The sequence below is a fragment of the Juglans regia genome, chromosome 13 (assembly GCF_001411555.2).
Source record: "Juglans regia cultivar Chandler chromosome 13, Walnut 2.0, whole genome shotgun sequence".
Taxonomy (NCBI): Eukaryota; Viridiplantae; Streptophyta; class Magnoliopsida; order Fagales; family Juglandaceae; genus Juglans; species Juglans regia.
The window spans coordinates 7,274,829-7,292,354 of NC_049913.1; the positions used below are offsets into that span (position 1 = coordinate 7,274,829).

At 37.1% G+C, this 17,526-nt stretch overlaps 3 protein-coding genes across 12 annotated transcripts; all 3 read left to right on the forward strand.

Moving 5' to 3' along the window:
- Window positions 1–955: 955 nt before the first annotated feature.
- LOC108997387 (ubiquitin domain-containing protein DSK2a-like) lies at window positions 956–5,498 on the forward strand. The gene is made up of 8 exons (XM_018973622.2): window positions 956–1,543; window positions 2,296–3,063; window positions 3,382–3,590; window positions 3,689–3,802; window positions 4,112–4,170; window positions 4,806–4,834; window positions 4,945–5,037; window positions 5,122–5,498. The coding sequence occupies exons 1-8, from the start codon at window positions 1,300–1,302 to the stop codon at window positions 5,268–5,270; spliced, it is 1,665 nt and encodes a 554-aa protein (XP_018829167.1). The 5' UTR covers window positions 956–1,299; the 3' UTR covers window positions 5,271–5,498.
- Window positions 5,499–7,851: 2,353 nt separating this feature from the next.
- On the forward strand, window positions 7,852–13,012 carry LOC108997388. 10 transcript variants are annotated; one of them, XM_035684709.1, is made up of 7 exons: window positions 7,852–7,996; window positions 9,107–9,220; window positions 9,332–9,392; window positions 9,948–10,145; window positions 10,277–10,970; window positions 11,066–11,149; window positions 12,489–13,012. In XM_035684709.1, exons 4-7 carry the CDS (start codon window positions 10,143–10,145, stop codon window positions 12,584–12,586), a joined length of 879 nt encoding a protein of 292 aa, XP_035540602.1. In that variant the 5' UTR covers window positions 7,852–7,996; window positions 9,107–9,220; window positions 9,332–9,392; window positions 9,948–10,142; the 3' UTR covers window positions 12,587–13,012. The 10 variants fall into 10 exon arrangements, with proteins under 10 accessions (XP_035540602.1, XP_035540603.1, XP_035540600.1 ...); XM_035684710.1 differs by having other exon boundaries at window positions 9,948–10,970; window positions 12,489–12,917; XM_035684707.1 differs by lacking the exon at window positions 9,948–10,145 and having other exon boundaries at window positions 10,248–10,970; window positions 12,489–12,917.
- A 1,936-nt stretch (window positions 13,013–14,948) lies between these two features.
- On the forward strand, window positions 14,949–15,887 carry LOC108997351 (zinc finger protein ZAT3-like). Its single transcript, XM_018973564.2, has one exon. It carries the CDS (start codon window positions 14,949–14,951, stop codon window positions 15,885–15,887), a length of 939 nt encoding a protein of 312 aa, XP_018829109.1.
- Window positions 15,888–17,526: the final 1,639 nt, after the last annotated feature.

The following is a 17,526-nucleotide window of genomic DNA, read 5'->3' on the forward strand; positions in this document are numbered from 1 at the left end:
GAGGCTAAAACAAATCCACACGTCCCAATCTAACAGGAGCTGGCTGATTTCTAGTATTTTCTCTCTAAAGATTTTTGAAGAAGTGAAGAATAACATGCCCCCGCGCTGCCAGGAGGGGGGGGAAGGACCAAACACACGTTTATTGTTTTTATTTTTTAAAACAAAAATGAAAACCACGTAGATTGGAGTGCAAAAATTGCACGAACAGTAGACAACTGTATACGAAACTCCTCTTTATCATACTTGCAGGGGGGGGGGGGGATAGTATGCATTTTTTTTTTTTTATAAAAAAATCTATCTTCAATTCTATTTTTTAAACAGTCAACATGTGATTGATGTGAAATATTTCCACGTCATTTATTTTAAAAAAGATATCGATCCACAATAAATAATATTTTAACACTGATTAAACAATAAATAATATGTTAACACATTGACTCGAGAATAGAAAGAATTTCTTTCACGGAAAGCTACATCTTTTATCTTTCAACACGGTTAGCTTTAAGTGCATGACCTAACATTTATGGGTCTCTTTTTAGGGTAGTGATAGGTTATTATTTTATTATTACTTATTTATTATTTATAAGGTATTTATAGTTTTTTATTTTTTAAAGTATTTTTTTAACTTTTTTAATTATTAAAAAAAAAATTTAAAAAAATTTAAATTTGATTAATAGATATTTTCTTAACTATTATATAAAATAAAAAAATAAAAATAAATAGATAGGAATAGATAATAACTTTATCTATTTCAGGTGGACTTTTTTCTTGACCCAAAGTCGAGAAAAACATGAGACATGCGCATGGTTGGATTTTATTTTCCGTTTGCTTAGTGCTAATTCCAACTGTCCGATCAATCCGATTGCTAACTGAAGTAACACTACATAAAACAGTATCAGTTGGCTCAAAGAATATGCGAACCAAACCGTACAGAATCTCAATTTTCTCTATAAAACAAAAAATAAAGAGCAAGGGAAAAAAAGCAGTCGCTCGCATTGGGCACACAGAAGATCTGTATCCGTTCAATAATTCAATTCGTCCCGAGTCTATTTTTGTAAAAAGAAATTCAATTTTAGATTTATTTTGTATCATTCTTTTAATATTTTCCATCGATTTTGTTCTCCTACAATCGTTAGCATATAAATCAATTTTCTTACCAGAATACCAATCCCTTCCTTCTGCGCGCCTGCCCACACACACACACACATTTTGGGGGGTTTTGATTTACTTTGGGTCCTTCTTTTGGTGTAGGGTTTTTTATTTTATTTTTTGCTTTCGCTTCTTGAACAACCAATTTCAATGGGCGCTGAGGGTGATTCGAGCGAGTTGAGGGTCAATCCCGATGGTGTTGAAGAAGAACAAGTGGTGATGATTAATATCCGGTGCTCCAATGGCTCGAAATTTACTGTGAGGACCAGCCTCAAGTCCTCGGTTAGCGCATTCAAAACGGTATTGGCTCAGAATTGTGATGTCCCAGCTGATCAGCAGAGATTAATTTACAAAGGTCGCATCTTGAAGGATGATCAAACCCTAGATAGCTATGGTACGTGTCTCGATTCCTCACTTTGTCCATGAAAGTTTTAATTTTAATTTAATTTTATCGTTTGGGTTTAATTTATATTATGGGATATTCATTTATGTTTTAGTTCGCTGAGGATTCTATCATATATAATTTTTAGTTTAAATCACCTGTTATCTGTTGAATATTCATATTGATAGAAAAGTGAAACTGGGTTTCTTGAGATTTTAAGTCGCCAATGCCTGTTTTCTTTGGGTCGGGCAAATGGGCATTGTGAAACTCTTGGAGATTTTAGAGTTGATTGAAATGTGTGGCTTTATTTATTTGTATTTGTAGACTATTGTAAAGAAGGGTACCGGGTTATCCAACTTGTACTGATGCTTGGAAGTCTTCAAATATATGTGGTTCGGGGTATTTTGACTAGAAGAGTGACTGATAGAAGCGTGTTTTTTGTTGAGGATATTTCCAGTCATTTCAGGTAATAGAATTGATGGTACCGATTTTCCTCTTGGTGGCAGCGTGAGGGGAACATTAGGTGAAGTCACCATTGTTTGTATTATATATATATTTTTTTTACTTCTGCAGACATCTTTATTTGTGTGTTGATTTGTGCAACAGATAATTGGGTATCTTTAGTGGTTTATTTGAGCCTTATTTGCCGTAGCTTATACACGTGGAGTCATTAGAAGAGTTTGCTTTATAGAGGTCTTTCTTCTCATGTGGTTGATCTTGTTTTCCCTTCTCTTTCTTATATTTTGTACTTCTCTTTTGTTAAGGTTTGCAGGCGGAGCACACCATTCACATGGTTCGTGGGTTTGCTTCAGCTGCATCAACACCTGCTACTGTAAATGCTACTGCTACTGGTAATTCTGGAAGTCCCGACAATACACCAGGAGTTACAAGGGGTGTTGGCTCAAATGAAGGTGGGGGCTTGGGAAGTGCTGGTCTTGGTGGCTCTTTATTTCCTGGATTAGGTTTCACATCTGGATTGTTTGGAGATGGTCTGCCGGAGTTTGAACAAGTGCAGCAACAGCTGACTCAGAACCCAAACATGATGAGGGAAATAATGAATATGCCTGCCATTCAGGGCCTAATGAACAATCCTGACTTAATGCGCAGCTTGATCACAAGCAATCCTCAGATGCAAGAGATCATTGACCGGAATCCAGAGCTTGCTCATGTACTTAATGACCCTGGGATTCTTCGACAGACAATAGAAGCGGCAAGGAACCCTGAGCTCATGCGTGAGATGATGCGAAACACTGACCGGGCAATGAGCAACATTGAATCTTCCCCCGAGGGATTTAACATGCTCAGACGTATGTACGAAAATGTTCAGGAGCCGTTTCTGAATGCCACAACAATGGGTGGAAACACTGGAAATGATTTGAGTTCAAACCCATTTGCAGCACTTTTGGGAAACCAAGGTGGGGCCCAAGTCAGGGATGGTGCTAATAACCCTTCGACTACTGGTTCTGAAACTACTAGCAGGATTAGTTCTCCAAATACAAATCCACTCCCTAACCCTTGGAGCAATATTGCTGGTAATCTTGGCCCTTCTTTGCTCTTTCTAAGCTTTTATGTTCCGGCTTTGGTATTCATATGTATTCATTGGCATCATAGAAGAGAAAAACAAGCAGCAAGAACTTGTGATTTCCTGATCAACTGTCATGCCTCTCTTTCTTGAGGTTTATTTGTTGGGATCAAGCTGCATAATTATGTAGAACAGAACATCTTACTTTCCTAGCTGAAAATTGCTGCTTTTTTTCTGTTTTTTTTTTCATTAGAGACGATGTCAGACTTTGTTAATTGTAAACTTTACTAATTATAATCATCATATGTGTTAATATATGATATGTCAGGTGGTACTCAGACAACAACTATGCGTCCAAATCCTACTGGGGATGCAAGAATGCCCGGTATTACTGGTCTTGGAGGGTTCGGTCTCCCCGATATGGAACACACGTTGAATGGCATCCCAGATGCTGCTCTACTGAATCAGTTTTTGCAAAATCCAGCTGTGTCACAGATGATGCAAAGCTTACTTTCTAATCCCCATTATATGAATCAGGTTACTACAACTAGGATTACTATCTTAGTTGAATATATCATATTTCCCGAGATTTGGGCTTTTCCATGTATTTAATAGCTTCTTTTTCTGAATGTTAGATTCTAAACCTCAACCCTCAACTGCGTGGCATGGTCGATATGAATCCTCAATTAAGAGAAATGATGCAAAATCCAGACCTTCTACGTCAGTTAACTAATCCCGATACAATTCAGGTTCATCTTTGCACGCATGGTCCCAATCTCTCTCTCTCTCTCTCTATGTGTGCGCGATATATTCATGTTGTTTTTATGCTGTAATATTCATTGACACCAGTTGATGCCATTCACTATTTAGTTTGAGTTTTAAGTCATGGTCATGGTTGGCAACAATCATGTTTTACTCCATAAGATGTTTTGGCTGCTAATAAATTTGAGATTGATTGTATTTGGTGACCATGCTTGCAATATTTTCACCATGAAGTTGCATTGTGATTCATCTATGCTTGACATATCTTTTGCTCTGCTCTGTGCTGCTTCTTGCAGCAAATGCTAGCTTTACAGCAATCGCTTCTCTCCCGGCTTAATCAACAGCAATCAAGCCAGTAAGTGGGATGTATAATTCTTTGTTACTTGAGTGGTGCCATTAGTTTGCTTGCAGCAAGGTTGTGGTGGGTTCATGTAGTTTTGTGCTCATTCATGTAAATGAGCTCATGAGTAATCATAAACATTTTCCGGATGATTAGTTCGACATCTGGGCTTTCCTACTAAAAATTTAAAGAATTAATTTTTCCGGAAAACTCATGCCCTCGCTGAGTATTGTAAGTATTGTTTTATCCTTGTTGTAAAAAATAATTATTCTTGGATTTTAGGAAGTGGCCACTCCTTAATCATATCGCTTTCAGTGCCACTATCTCTATTCACGTCCCCATGGACTGATTTCAGTTTCTCAGGCTTCTCAAACACCGTTGTTATGGATACTTGTTGTAAAAGATTTTTACCGTTTTGACTTTGATAAATGGCCATCCTTTTTATCTGAATTCTAGATTATAGCGCCACTGCTCTACTCTAATCACCTTGGTGTGATTCAATCCTCCGTGACTTGTCAAACATACTGTATGTAAATGCACGATATAGCTTTTTAGCCTGTGGTCTTCATAGAGATTTTCTTTGCATCATATTGATCGGCATTCGTCAATTCATGATGTTGGCTCTTACTACCATTACCGCTCTCTTACAGGGATCAAGCTCAGACTGGTGGGACTACAGGTAGTTCAGAAGACAATGATTTAGCAGCTAATCTCATATTATAGTTAATTCTGTTGTCACGTTTTTCCTTCCCAATTAAATTTCCATTGATTTGATGTTCTTGCCAACAGGAACACCTAATAATGCCGCAGCAATGGAATTGATGATGAACATGTTTGGTGGTCTTGGAGCTGGCAGCTTGGCTGTTCCAAATAATCCAGATGGTTAGAATTCTTTCATTGATCACAATTTTTACGAACTGTAACTGTTTGTTTGACATTGATATTTATCTTTTGCTTCTTCTGTAGTACCCCCAGAAGAACTGTATGCAACTCAACTTTCACAGCTCCAAGAAATGGGTTTCTTTGATGCTCAGGAGAATATCAGGGCACTGCGCGCTACTTCTGGGAATGTCCACGCCGCAGTAGAGCGACTTTTGGGGAATCCCGGGCAATAATATTACTGTGGGTTTCCATTTTTTTTCTTCTCATATTCTATTTTTATGTAGTTTCTTGGGGAACAGTGATTTGGAGTTGCAAGAATAGTTAATTTGCACTGGTGTCATGTAAAGGCACGCGATGTCCAGAGGAACATTCTATTTTGGGCGTGTTAATAAGGGAGGAGACACTTTTATACAGCGGTGAGCTTATTTATGGTTTATACAAGCATGTGCATTACTAGATCATTTTGGTACCCTTCCTATCTATTTACTGGTCTTTCACTTTTCCCATACGCACATTTCTTATGAAAGAAAAATCATTTATCATCATTTTAATAATCATTTTTTACGTCACATTAAATGATGGATAAATACGTAAAATTAATAAAAAAAAAATTATAAGTCTTATTTTTTTAGTAAAATGCTATTTATAATCGGCTGGGTAACTGTCGGGTAGTCGCCACATCATAATGAAACGGTGTGTTTTATTTAAAGTTCGGAGCAGCCAGAGAGATAGAAACTTCTTGATTTCTCAAAACAGAACTCTGATCTCACCCTCCGTTCGACGACGAGGTTTGGACGACGATGACTCCTTTAGATTGCCACAACCCCTTGCTCGAAGTCGACTTCCTCATTCGACGGTTTTCGTTCTTCAAACTAAAAATGCCTGTCACTCCAAGCTGGCTACGTCACTAGTATCATCGTATTTCTTGTGGAAACCTTGGAACAAGCATAATTTTCGAAGACTCTGCAGTTGTTTGAACATTTGTGATTTTGGATTGGGACTGGAAGTGTTGTGATTTGGGTTTGATTTCGTGTGTTATTTCTGCGGGAATTTGTAGTCTTGTCTCGTTGGGAGCTTTTTGTGGTGGTTTGGGTTTTAGAGTCTGTGCACAGGTCTCTCTCTCTCTCTCTCTCTCTCTCTCTCTCTCTCTCTCTCTCTCTCTCTGTTTATGCAAATACGCATTTATCTGTTTTATGTGCTTGTGCGTGTTTGGGTTTGGGTTTGGAGCAAAATGGAAGGAGATGAAAGTTTCCCAATCCGAGCTCTGTTTGTATATTTAGTTATCTATATTGGCTTTTGTAAAGTGAAGGAAAGTTGTGAATTTGAAGCTTGTGTTTTATGTACTGTACTTGGTGACTATGGATGAGCTGCATTTATGTATTGATTTCGCCTTGGTGTGCTCTTGTTTTGCTTCTACCTGGTTCTGGGCTATAGAGAATTGCACACCACGAGAGGCATATGAACCAAGATGGAAGGAAATGTAGTAAACGACTTCATAGCAAAAATGAGATGTGGATATTTTAAATTAAGACGGATAGGATATAAGAGGGGCAAGTAAATGTCAGAAAAATCTGACAAAAAAAAAACATAAAATTTCGTCCCTTTCTAAATTAAAATCAGCAATAATAGAACGAGTGCAGAGATTCAAGCAGGAAAATGAAACATAAGAGAGAAGACAAGGTCACACATCGTCAACACGATCTTGAACAAAATGGAGAGAGATTGTGAATTGTAGACACCAAGTGCTCGAGTCAAAATCTGAGAAAATGTTCTCAAGAGAAAATGAGGTGTAGTGCGTACAAGAGAGAGAAAGACAGAGAGGGTTTTGAAGTCCAAACAAATGAAGGAGATTAGGAAGAAAATCCTATGGCGTTGATTTGGTAACACGAGCTACAACTTCACTCTAAAAGAATGTTGAAGATGTGATAAAATGGGTTTCCAATTGTGCGGCATCTTCCCTTCACTATGAGTTTGGTATTTGGGTTTCTCTCTTCTCACATGTCTTTTTTATGCTTTTCATTCATCTTTTCGGTTTTCTTTTTTATTCTGTTAGATAATGCTACGTCAGCCGATTACCTGGCAGTTGCACTAGCTGGTTGTGCATAGCAAAATTTTTTTTTTTTTGAAGAAGCAAAATTATTTTTTTATACGCCTAACGCATTGCTAATGTGAGAGTTTTTTACATTCTCATAAGCTATCTTAAAAAATAATTAGTATTTTGATTTTTTTTTTAAATTATAATAAATCTCACTATAAATAATATATTAATATGCCGAACTATGTGTAGTAAAACTCAAACTCAAATTAACACACCGGCTTATGATGATTAAATAGATTATCAGTGTTTCAAATTTTCAATACAATTCTTTTAAAAAAATTGGTACTTCTGTTCTTTTTATTACATAAATGAGATTATAGCGAGAAACTTTTATAATAATAATAATAATAATAATAATAATAATAATAATAATAATAGCAATGAATTGTATAGCATCTAATTACCGGATGGCTAAGCTAACGACCTGTCGCCTGATTGCACGAGACCCACATCTTCGAAATAGAGATTATGGTTGACCCTCCCAATGTATCAAAAAAATTGCCGGATGGCTAAAAGAAATTGAACGAATGATTAAAATGAAAATACTCGATGCTTCAAACTGCCATAATGTCTCATTCAATACGAACACATGGCCCCTTCACGCTTGGGTCATGTCCCACAAAATTTTTGTGGCTAAACGTTTGACACTGTTGTAAAAAGTTTAGGGCTCAAGTGTACATAACCCAAAATTTTGAGGCCAATTTCCCAATCCTCGAGAACCTCGGGACCAGTCTCAAACTTCCTAGACACGCAGTCCAAGGGACTAAAATGATAAATTCTTTCTGTAGTTAGAGCGAAAGCCACCAGCTTTTGAAGCCTGCTCTTCTATTTCTCTCGCAGAGGCGCTTCCAATTAGCCAAGGTAATCACAATGCTCTTCCTTCTCTCCGTTGATTCCAAATCTTCTTGAATCCGGGTCTTCCTTTCTGGGTAGAGGTTTACTCCGTTGGATTGTTGTTTCATTTTGTTGGTATGCATGTTTTAGGTGTTTTTGTGTAAAGTGACGGAAAATCTTGATTGCATGCGAATTTCAGTGTGGGAAGCTCTTTTTGCAAATTGATTTCAATGCGCCTCGTTTATTCTTTATTTTAAGGGAACCCATATTCCCTAATTGGGTTTTATGGTTATGTAAGTGTTCTGAATGATGGTATTCTCTTTTCTGCATTGTTGTATTGGATAGGATGAAAGCTCAAGAAATAAATTACCCATGATTTGAGCAAATTGGTCTGATATTTTGTTATTCATTGAATTGACTTTCATGAAAATAGTATTACATTGATGGATTGGACCGTATGATGGTTCAATCATCATGTGTTCCAATCTTTCACGTAGTTGGATGGGGATTTTCTTGCGGATGGGGGTGAGATATCTTTGCTATATTTCCATTCTATTATGTACAACTTAATGTTCACACTTTAGACAGATGCTGGTTGCTGTGTTGCCTTAATTGCACTAGTAATACGCTTATTGTGTTCAGAAAGTGTTAATAGTTTATAGGTGCAATTACCTTGACTGTGCGGAATAGCAAATGATCAAAGATGGAGTTAGCACTTTAGATTTTTGAACTACATAATTAGGCAATTGAAAGATTAAAGAAGAAAGCGATGGACACTTATTGAAAATTACTTGCTTTTTATCCGGCATTAAAATATGGTGCTTATGTAGTATTATAAAGCAAAGCTGTAAGGCTATATGTTTTTATTTTGCTAATTCCTAAATAGTTGCCTCTTCCAGTTATCCGCCACCATATGCCCTAACAAAGTTCCAGATATATTAAGAGAATAAAGGTAGAAGTTTGGTACAATGATGCCAAGGACTAGAAGGTTTTAGGATGAAGTAATTTTGTGGTTATTTTGAATTTTAAAAATGATGAAATACTTCATCCTTTATTTTTATGTTGTAATTATGTATACTTTTTCTGTATCATTGTTGGTGACCATAGTTTAAATCTGACTTACATACTATTATACAGAAAAACTATACTTATTGCTAATTGGCAATAGGTATGGGTTGATGAGAACATTTTTCATTGCTTAATCACAAGTCAAAATGATCTAGAAGCTTCTTTGGTCTATGGTTGATCTTGGTGAGTGCAGTTGGTTGTACTTGATGGAACCATTATTTACTATTTTGTATCAATCTCGACTGAATATCATTACTTTCTGATCTGTATACGGTCACGATCTTATACATCCAGGGTTGTTGCAAAAGGAGGCTTGAAGAAAATGTCTTGGCTAACCTTGAACCTTGCACCTTAGGTGAGTGAGGTGTACATCTCATGTTTAGGCATTGGCCTTTGGTTTAAAACATATTTGTCCCCGAAACATTAGTTAAGAGAAGTGTTAGGTCAACAAAGAAAATTACGAAAAATTACGATACATATTGATGTGGCTTGATGCGGAACATCAAATTTACTTCACAATAAAAAGAGCTTCAAAATCTAACATACCACATCAAGTCATGTTAGTTTGTAAAGTAGTTTTTTGTAATTCTTTTGTGGACCAAGCATTTCTCTTAGGTTAAAAGTTGAATATATTTTCTTTCTTATCATTCCCATTTCTTAATAAAACTTGATCTTGTTTTGTATATCTAATTCTGCAAGTTCTTATAATTATTCCAAAACACTTCACATTAAAGACACTGACACTTAGTTTTCGAGTGTCTTATTTTCTTCTCCAATTTTTTTCCTTTTCAATTTGTTTTGGTGATGTGCATTTTTTTGTCTTGTTATGTTAATGTTTGCTAAATTATGGTCAGTTCATCTTCTTTTTGAGCTTTGATTGAAGCTTGGCTTTTCTCTTTTTGGCACATAGAGTCTTGTCAATGTACTGATATCTTAAATAGAAGACAAGAGTTGACTTGCGAGACATTTTTATGTGCCAAATCTTGCGGGACTCTCAAGAGTTAACTTGTGAGACATCTTTATGTGCCAAGCCTTGTGGGAGTAACACGTATCAATTGATGCTCATATATACTGGGACCAATATCAAGGACACATTTGGGTTTTCATGGTATTCAGTCTCTATATTTGATATAAGTTTCTTCTTCTGATATTTCAAGCTCTGCCATTTTGAACCATAGTTTTCTAACTATGTATATTCTGAATTTCTAAGTTTCTTCTTTGGAACTCATGTTGATTCAGATGGTTCAACAAACAATAGACTCTAAATTCAGTGAATATGGGATGGGAAGTACTGAAAATGACTTGCCTACTCGTGATAAGCAACTGTCTGTTGCTGTAAAGAAGACGGCTTTGAGAGATCTGCAGAATGATAATAGAATTATGATGCCCAACTCTACTGAAAACTCTCCACTTCTGAAGGATAGAAATCCAATTAGTGATGCCCTTGAAGTTTCTGGTGCCAAGAAGCCCTCACTTGAGTGCCCTGAAAGCCCCCCTCAATACCAATCTCCAAGCAGCAATGCTGCAAATGGGCATCTTGTCTATGTACGTAGAAAATCTGAAGCAGAACTAGGCAAGAGCAGCACTGGTGATAGCTCAAGCATTAATGCCGAATGCCTGCAGTCAAGGAAACTCAATCACCAGGAGGAGACCACCCGACCCAAATCCCAGATGGAGCCAAAGGTCTCTTGCTTTCCGGCATTTGCTCCTCTTCCAATGGTGGCATCCATGAGCTCATCTGGAAAACCTTCAGTTCCTTGTAATCTTGGGAAGCCTGGTATGGCGTTAGCACCAGTAGAGCCCAATAACCATCATGTTGCTTCTGCTGCCCCGTTGTTAAGTAATCCAAAGGGATCATGGGAAGAGCGATATCATCAACTGAAGATGTTCTTAAGAAAATTGGACGAAGCTGATCAAGAGGAATATCTCCAGAGTATGCCCTTCAATCTCAAAGAAGTCAGCTTAAGATGCTTTATTTGCCACTTAAATTCTAATATATTGTTCCTTTTTTATTTATGTGATCTTTAGTGCTTCGCTCGTTCTCTCCAGTTGAACTCAGCAGATATGCTGTTGAGGTGGAAAAGAGATCGATTCAGCTTTCACTGGAGGAAGGTAATATGAAATTATGGATTTATTGCCTTTTGACTTTTCAACGGTTTTAAACAGAACTTTCATAAATTGGACGGGTATTTTTCTCTCGTTTATTATCCGGTCATTTTTTTTCTCGATACATATTCTGATCATTGTTGTGAGTTATCAAATGAAATATTTGATAACCCATTAAATAGATTCCAAAAGATATTTATTGAACTAGATAATTAGTCAAGTTAAGCATTCTAGTTTGAATTAAGAAAAAACCCCATCAAAACTTTCACCCAATATATACTTTTTTCTATTCCACATTGGTAAAAGAGGAAGGAATTGAAGAGACTTGAGGGAGGATGGAGAAAAGACCGACATGGGTTTAAAAATAATGTCTTTTAGATTTCTAGAAACTTTTTAGGATCAAAGTTTTGAGTTAAAAAAGTATATATATGTTTTTTTTTTTTAGGCCAAATTCTTGGATAGAAAAAAAAACCATATACCTTTTTGTCACTTGTTTTAGGGATGAGGAGGATCTTTGAGGACAGCCGGGGGTCTTTTAGAAATTTTTCGGGGAGGAAGGGGGCCTAGGGGATTTCGTTTGTTCAATATGAGCAAAGAGTCAGCTCCCAGGTCAAGGGTCTCTGTCTCATTTAGCTGCCCTCATTAAAAAGGATAAAATGAGAGATTAAACTGCGGTGCATATGGGACTCAATTAAGGGCTAAAGGATGTTTTGTCATTTTTTTGGGGCCATGACCTACTAGCCCCCTCCCTCTACCCGTGAACTCCCTATTCAACTTCCATGGGGATAGTTTAGGGAAGTGCACATTTTGGAGATTTATTAATTGCTTGAATAAACCCTTGTGCATTTTTATGGCTATTTATATGCTAGATATCGTGAATGAATTTGATAATCCTCTGCTCGTTCCCACCGCTTTCCGTCTGCTAGTACTGTTGATTAGGTAGTTGAAGGCATTTTGTGCTTCGTGCTATCAAAATTATTAATATTGTGGGGAATCATTAACAACTTCATATATGACCATTGATGATTTAGGATCCAACTACAGAGTTGTTTGAAACTTCATCATGCTTTCTCCTTGAGACCTATAATTATTTGTTAAACACGGCCATGACATTGAGCATTAAGTGTGTCATAACGATTAGACATACCTCTTGTAGGGGCAAGACAATATAATTGAGTAGTAGTTTTAGACGGCAATGTCAGTTATTATTCTAGTTGTGGAATTCCATTTTCCGGGAATTTTGTTTTGCTTACTATACCTTGACTAACTGAAGTGACGTATGAATACTCTTAAGGCAATGGGAAGCCCTTCTATCCCATTCTTATTTGTTTTTTCATTATTACAGCAAAAGAGTTGCAGCGGGTAACTGCTTTGAATGTCCTGGGAAAATGTATAATGGATTTTAAAGCAGCCTCAACTCATCAAGACCGTTTAGAGAAGTGAGAGGACAGGGTGAACACTATATATGTGTTGGGCAAAGATAGTTTGCAGACAACCCGTGCTTAACTCTCTTTTTTCTCCCTTTTCCCAGGCTTCTCTGCTGTGCTCATCCTCCCACTTTGGTTGGTACTCACTGTAATATTGTGATTGCCACTGTAATTTTCCATGTCTAGTAGTGAGATGCTGTGGACAATATGAAATTGTTACTGCATTAGTGTTTAGAGAGAAGGATATAGAAAAACAAGTGTTTAACTGTGATGCATTGCTTCTGTTTCCACTGGGGGCCGTATCTTTTGTATATAAATGCAAGTTCAGAGTAAGTCATTGCTTGTAATTTTTCTTTTTAATCGAGACAAATTGATTATTTTTTGAAGTTGGCATGGTGAAAAAAAGAGGCGAGGGGCTATAATTGGAGATTCTTTTTGGTTTTGTTGTGCAAAAGTTCCTATATCAAGGGGTTAAACTTGTATATGTATTCCCCTCAATGTGGATGCGGCAGTGATTCTGAGACATAACAAAAGATATAGCTACGGTGCCAAATGTGAATGCCAGCTCTCTGACCTGCCATTGATAGGTTTCTTGAATCTTCCTCTGACCCATTGTAGGAATGCAATCCAAGGATGATAATTATTCGATTAACGATTATTTTTTAAAAAAGAAAAAGTAATATTCAGCGGTCAATCGAAAATTATTCCGCTTATTTTTTTAAAAAGAAAGTAATATTTCGGCGGTCAATTGACAATTATTCGATTAGTGCTTATATTTTAAAAAATAAAAAGTAATATTCAATGGTCAATCGATAAAACCACATTACTACAAGTCATACTTGATAGTGCATATATAAAATGAACCCCACATTGAATTATCTATTCTACACTTCATGTAATATGATATTAGTATTTAATTATCCTTCCTCCACCATAACAATCACTATTACCTTCGGCTGCAACTCAATAGCACCTATACTCACACGGGAAAGATAGGAAAAATCTTATTGCAAGCAAGTTTGTGCACCAATTCGTGCACCAATATTGATATATAATATATATGTTTAACGAAATGATGTAAATTAAAGATGAAAATAATTTTTATGATATATGAGATTTTCTTCTTTTCTTAAATTTTTGTTTTCATTTTTTTTTAAATAAAAAAAATTATTGGTACGCGATATGGTGCATGAACTCGCTTGTATGTAGCAAAACCCGGAAAGATATGTGATTCTCCTTTGGGTTGATATTAGTTTTTGAGATGTGCTCTAGGTCCTCTATTTGAAATAAATGTAAACTGATTCCGTAGCTTAATAGCCATGCCACCATTAAAATCAAAGGAACCGGGCGTCCTGAAAGGAATAAACCCAACATATTCCAGCATATATGTTGGATAGTTTAACCTAAAGTTAATTTAGCCAATATGTGACTAAATCCAATGCAGCATTATTTCTAGAGAAATGATTATACGAGAAATGATATATATAAGTCATAAATGTATAAGTCTCGCGCATACTCTTTATAAAAAAATAGACCATACTATGAAAAAGTAAGAAAAATTTACTTTTTCTTGATAGGGCTCACATTTTTATAAAAGACTTGTATAATGTTTGTACATTTGGGACTTGTACCTACCGTTACTCGATTTATATAGTTTTAGAGAATAAAGAAGGACAAATTAAAATCTACATGAAAAAACCTATTTTTAATGATAGACTACTATTTTTTAAAGAAAGTGAGCCGCATTTGCAAATAATGTAAGAGTAATGATAGACTTACAAGTTACAACCATTTTACCACCACTTTACTATTTTTAATGTATTTATTTATTTTTTAAGTATTTTTTTAATATATTTAATCATTAAGAAAAAATTTAAAAAATATATAATTTTATTAATAGTCTCTTTCTGAACTATTAAGTAAAAAAAAAAATTTAAAAAAAATAAAAAAAATAATAGAAGGGTAGTAGAAGAGGTCTTACTATCATTATTCATAATGTAAATATTTCTAATGCTTGCGATATTGGCAGATTTTTTTTTTCCTTTTCTCGCTCCTGATCCCAAAAGGACCGTACAGACTTTGAACTTCCTTTACCTCCAACGAAGCGTTATCGATTTACTATTTCACCCGTACTTGTTTCGAACCTTCCAAACAGCAATATACTCCCACAGGGGTATCCCAGTAATTGACACCCAAATAACCACCCCCAACCCCAAACAATCCCCAACTGAAAATAACTGCCCGATTGGAAGCGATTCTTCCTCTCCCTCTCCCTCACGGACTATAGTAACCGCCAGCACCCCTACATATACAACACTTCAAACACTTGAAAGCTTTTTTTTTCCCCTATCCTTTTTTCAGTTTCTTAACCAATCTCTATGACGACCACCACCACTGGCTCCGATCTCTGCTTACCCTCTTCTCCGTCTCTTCACGAAGAGAAAGCTCGCCGCAAGAAGCGTTCGAAACCGATTAGGATCGATGGAATGATGGAGCTGAGTTCGAGCGGCGTGGTTTCGAAGCCGAAACACGCGAAGAAACCAGACCCAAGTGCTCCCAAGATCACGCGGCCCTGCAGCGAGTGCGGCAAGAAGTTCTGGTCGTGGAAGGCCTTGTTCGGGCACATGCGGTGCCACCCGGAACGACAGTGGCGTGGGATTAATCCCCCGCCGAATCTGCGCAGACCCGTAGCGCTAGCGCTTAGTAGTTTCGATGGTCTGGTGATGATGAGTCAAGAGGATCACGAAGTTGCAGCGTGTTTGTTGATGATGGCCAATGGGGGCAATGAGAATGAGGGTAAGAGCAAGAGTGTTGCTGACAGTTATCATCAAGAGATTCCAGATTCAGAAGGTTTATTTCGAGAGGAGGCGGCTGAGGAGGCGAGTTTCAGGTTTGAGTGTTCGAGTTGTAAGAAGGTGTTTGGGTCGCACCAGGCTTTAGGAGGGCACAGGGCCAGCCACAAGAATGTGAAAGGGTGCTTCGCTATAACGAGGAGTGATGGTGATCAGGTTGAGGATCACAGCGGTGCTGATGAGAGGGATAGCGTGGAGGACAAGGTGTTGATGGTTTTGGGATCAGGGCATAAATGCAGTATTTGTTTGAGGGTGTTTTCTAGTGGGCAAGCTTTGGGTGGGCATAAGAGGTGCCACTGGGAGAAAGGGGATGACCCATCAATGCTAAGCCATCAAGGGCTCAGCCATTGTGGAACAAAGGAGGGTTTTGGGCTGGACTTGAATATGCCTGCCCCAGTGGAAGATGGCTCCTCCTCTTCTAATTTTTCTTCAGAATTGACTTTGGATTTAAGGTTGGGACTATAAAAGTTAGGTTCTTTTGTCAATTAGGTTACTTGCTAAACTGATCTATATTGTAATCTAGTATTCTGTAACATTGATGGTGTTTGACTTGACGGAGAAAGGGTGTTGTTTGTTTTGGCTCCACAACTGGGAGACAGACATTATTTGTTTCATATATAGACAACATATGGAAATAAATTTCTTTACAATAAATTTACAGAGGTTATTAGATTGATGTGGGTGAATCTTTCTAGCTTATGGCACGTATTTTTGTTTTTCTTGTACTTTGATTGGGCATGTGTTTGAAACATTTACTGGTCCTTGCGTAAGTTACATTTCTGTTTTTTAGCAAGATGGCTTTGAACATGTCTTGTCGCTGCACCTATGTTAGGATTTCGTTGGCCTTTGCTCGATCATGGGGGATTGTCCACAACCTTGTCATCAGTAATTTAATCAACAGGGTCCTTAACCTCTATGTTCACTCTATGTTTTGGGTATTGTAAGTTCCACTCCCAGTATAATGGAGTTGTAATTGTGTGGATATAGTTCAACAGCTGGGTCCTGACTGAATATGATAGTTGGGTATGAAGATCTCCTGGGTTTTGAGTTTCAACTGCTGCTATTCGATCCATCTCTTGGATATTGAGCTTCAATTTTAGCGTCGCAGTCCACCAAGTAGTAAGGTCCTGTTTTGACATTGGATTGCGGCTACTGATCCATCTGATAGATTTTGAGTTACAAGCTTTTTGCAGACAATAGCTTTTCTTTGGTTTGGTATTCAGGTCCACTGGGGGGGACAGTGATATGCAACTAGCAGTTCGACCTTATGGATCTCTAGTGAGTCATATGATGGTTCGATTTGTGAGGTCTCATATTGCCGTGCAGCTCTCCATCTGAAGTATGTTGAATTAGAAGCCATCTGAATGTAGTGCAACTGTTTGATTAGTTTAATATTGAGGCCTTGACTTTTGGTGAAAAAGTTGTTAATAAAGGTTTTGTGGTTAGGTTCTATTTTGAAACTGGTGGTGGAGTTTGCAGGCCACATATTTCAGACGAAGTACTGATTTGTGATTGTAAAATGTCGAATCAATGGTGGTAGACTATTCTGATTACTGATTGTGAACCGGGGGTAAAACAAAATTGAGATGAAAGAATTTATAAAAGTAGAAAATGAAAACGCAAGTCAATTCGTTATTATTTTCTTAAGATAACAAACACCAGAACATTCATTACTTCATATAGGCCCCAGCACTTTTACCTGGTTCGGAATTGAATCTCGTATCACGTATGACATCCTTATCGATATTGAAGAATCATGAATGAGCACAAACATGAAACATATTTGAAAAATGGGAACTTTGGGATAGAATTATTTTTCACTGTTTGTAAGAGCGAGCTGGGTGGAACTTAAAGCAAGCATCACCTATCTAAAAAGGACTGTTCATATTCTTCGGAGATTGGCAGGGGGAAGTCACCATATCATGCATATTCATGAAATACATAATCTGTAACTTTCTTCACTGCAGTGGAAATCATTTTAGAAGAAATAGCTAAATGTTTACACTGCATCTGTGAACAATAATCTATGAACAGATTCAGAAGGCACTTCTCCTCATGGGTCAGAAGCGACACTACTAACCTCATCTTATTTTCCAAGACTTAT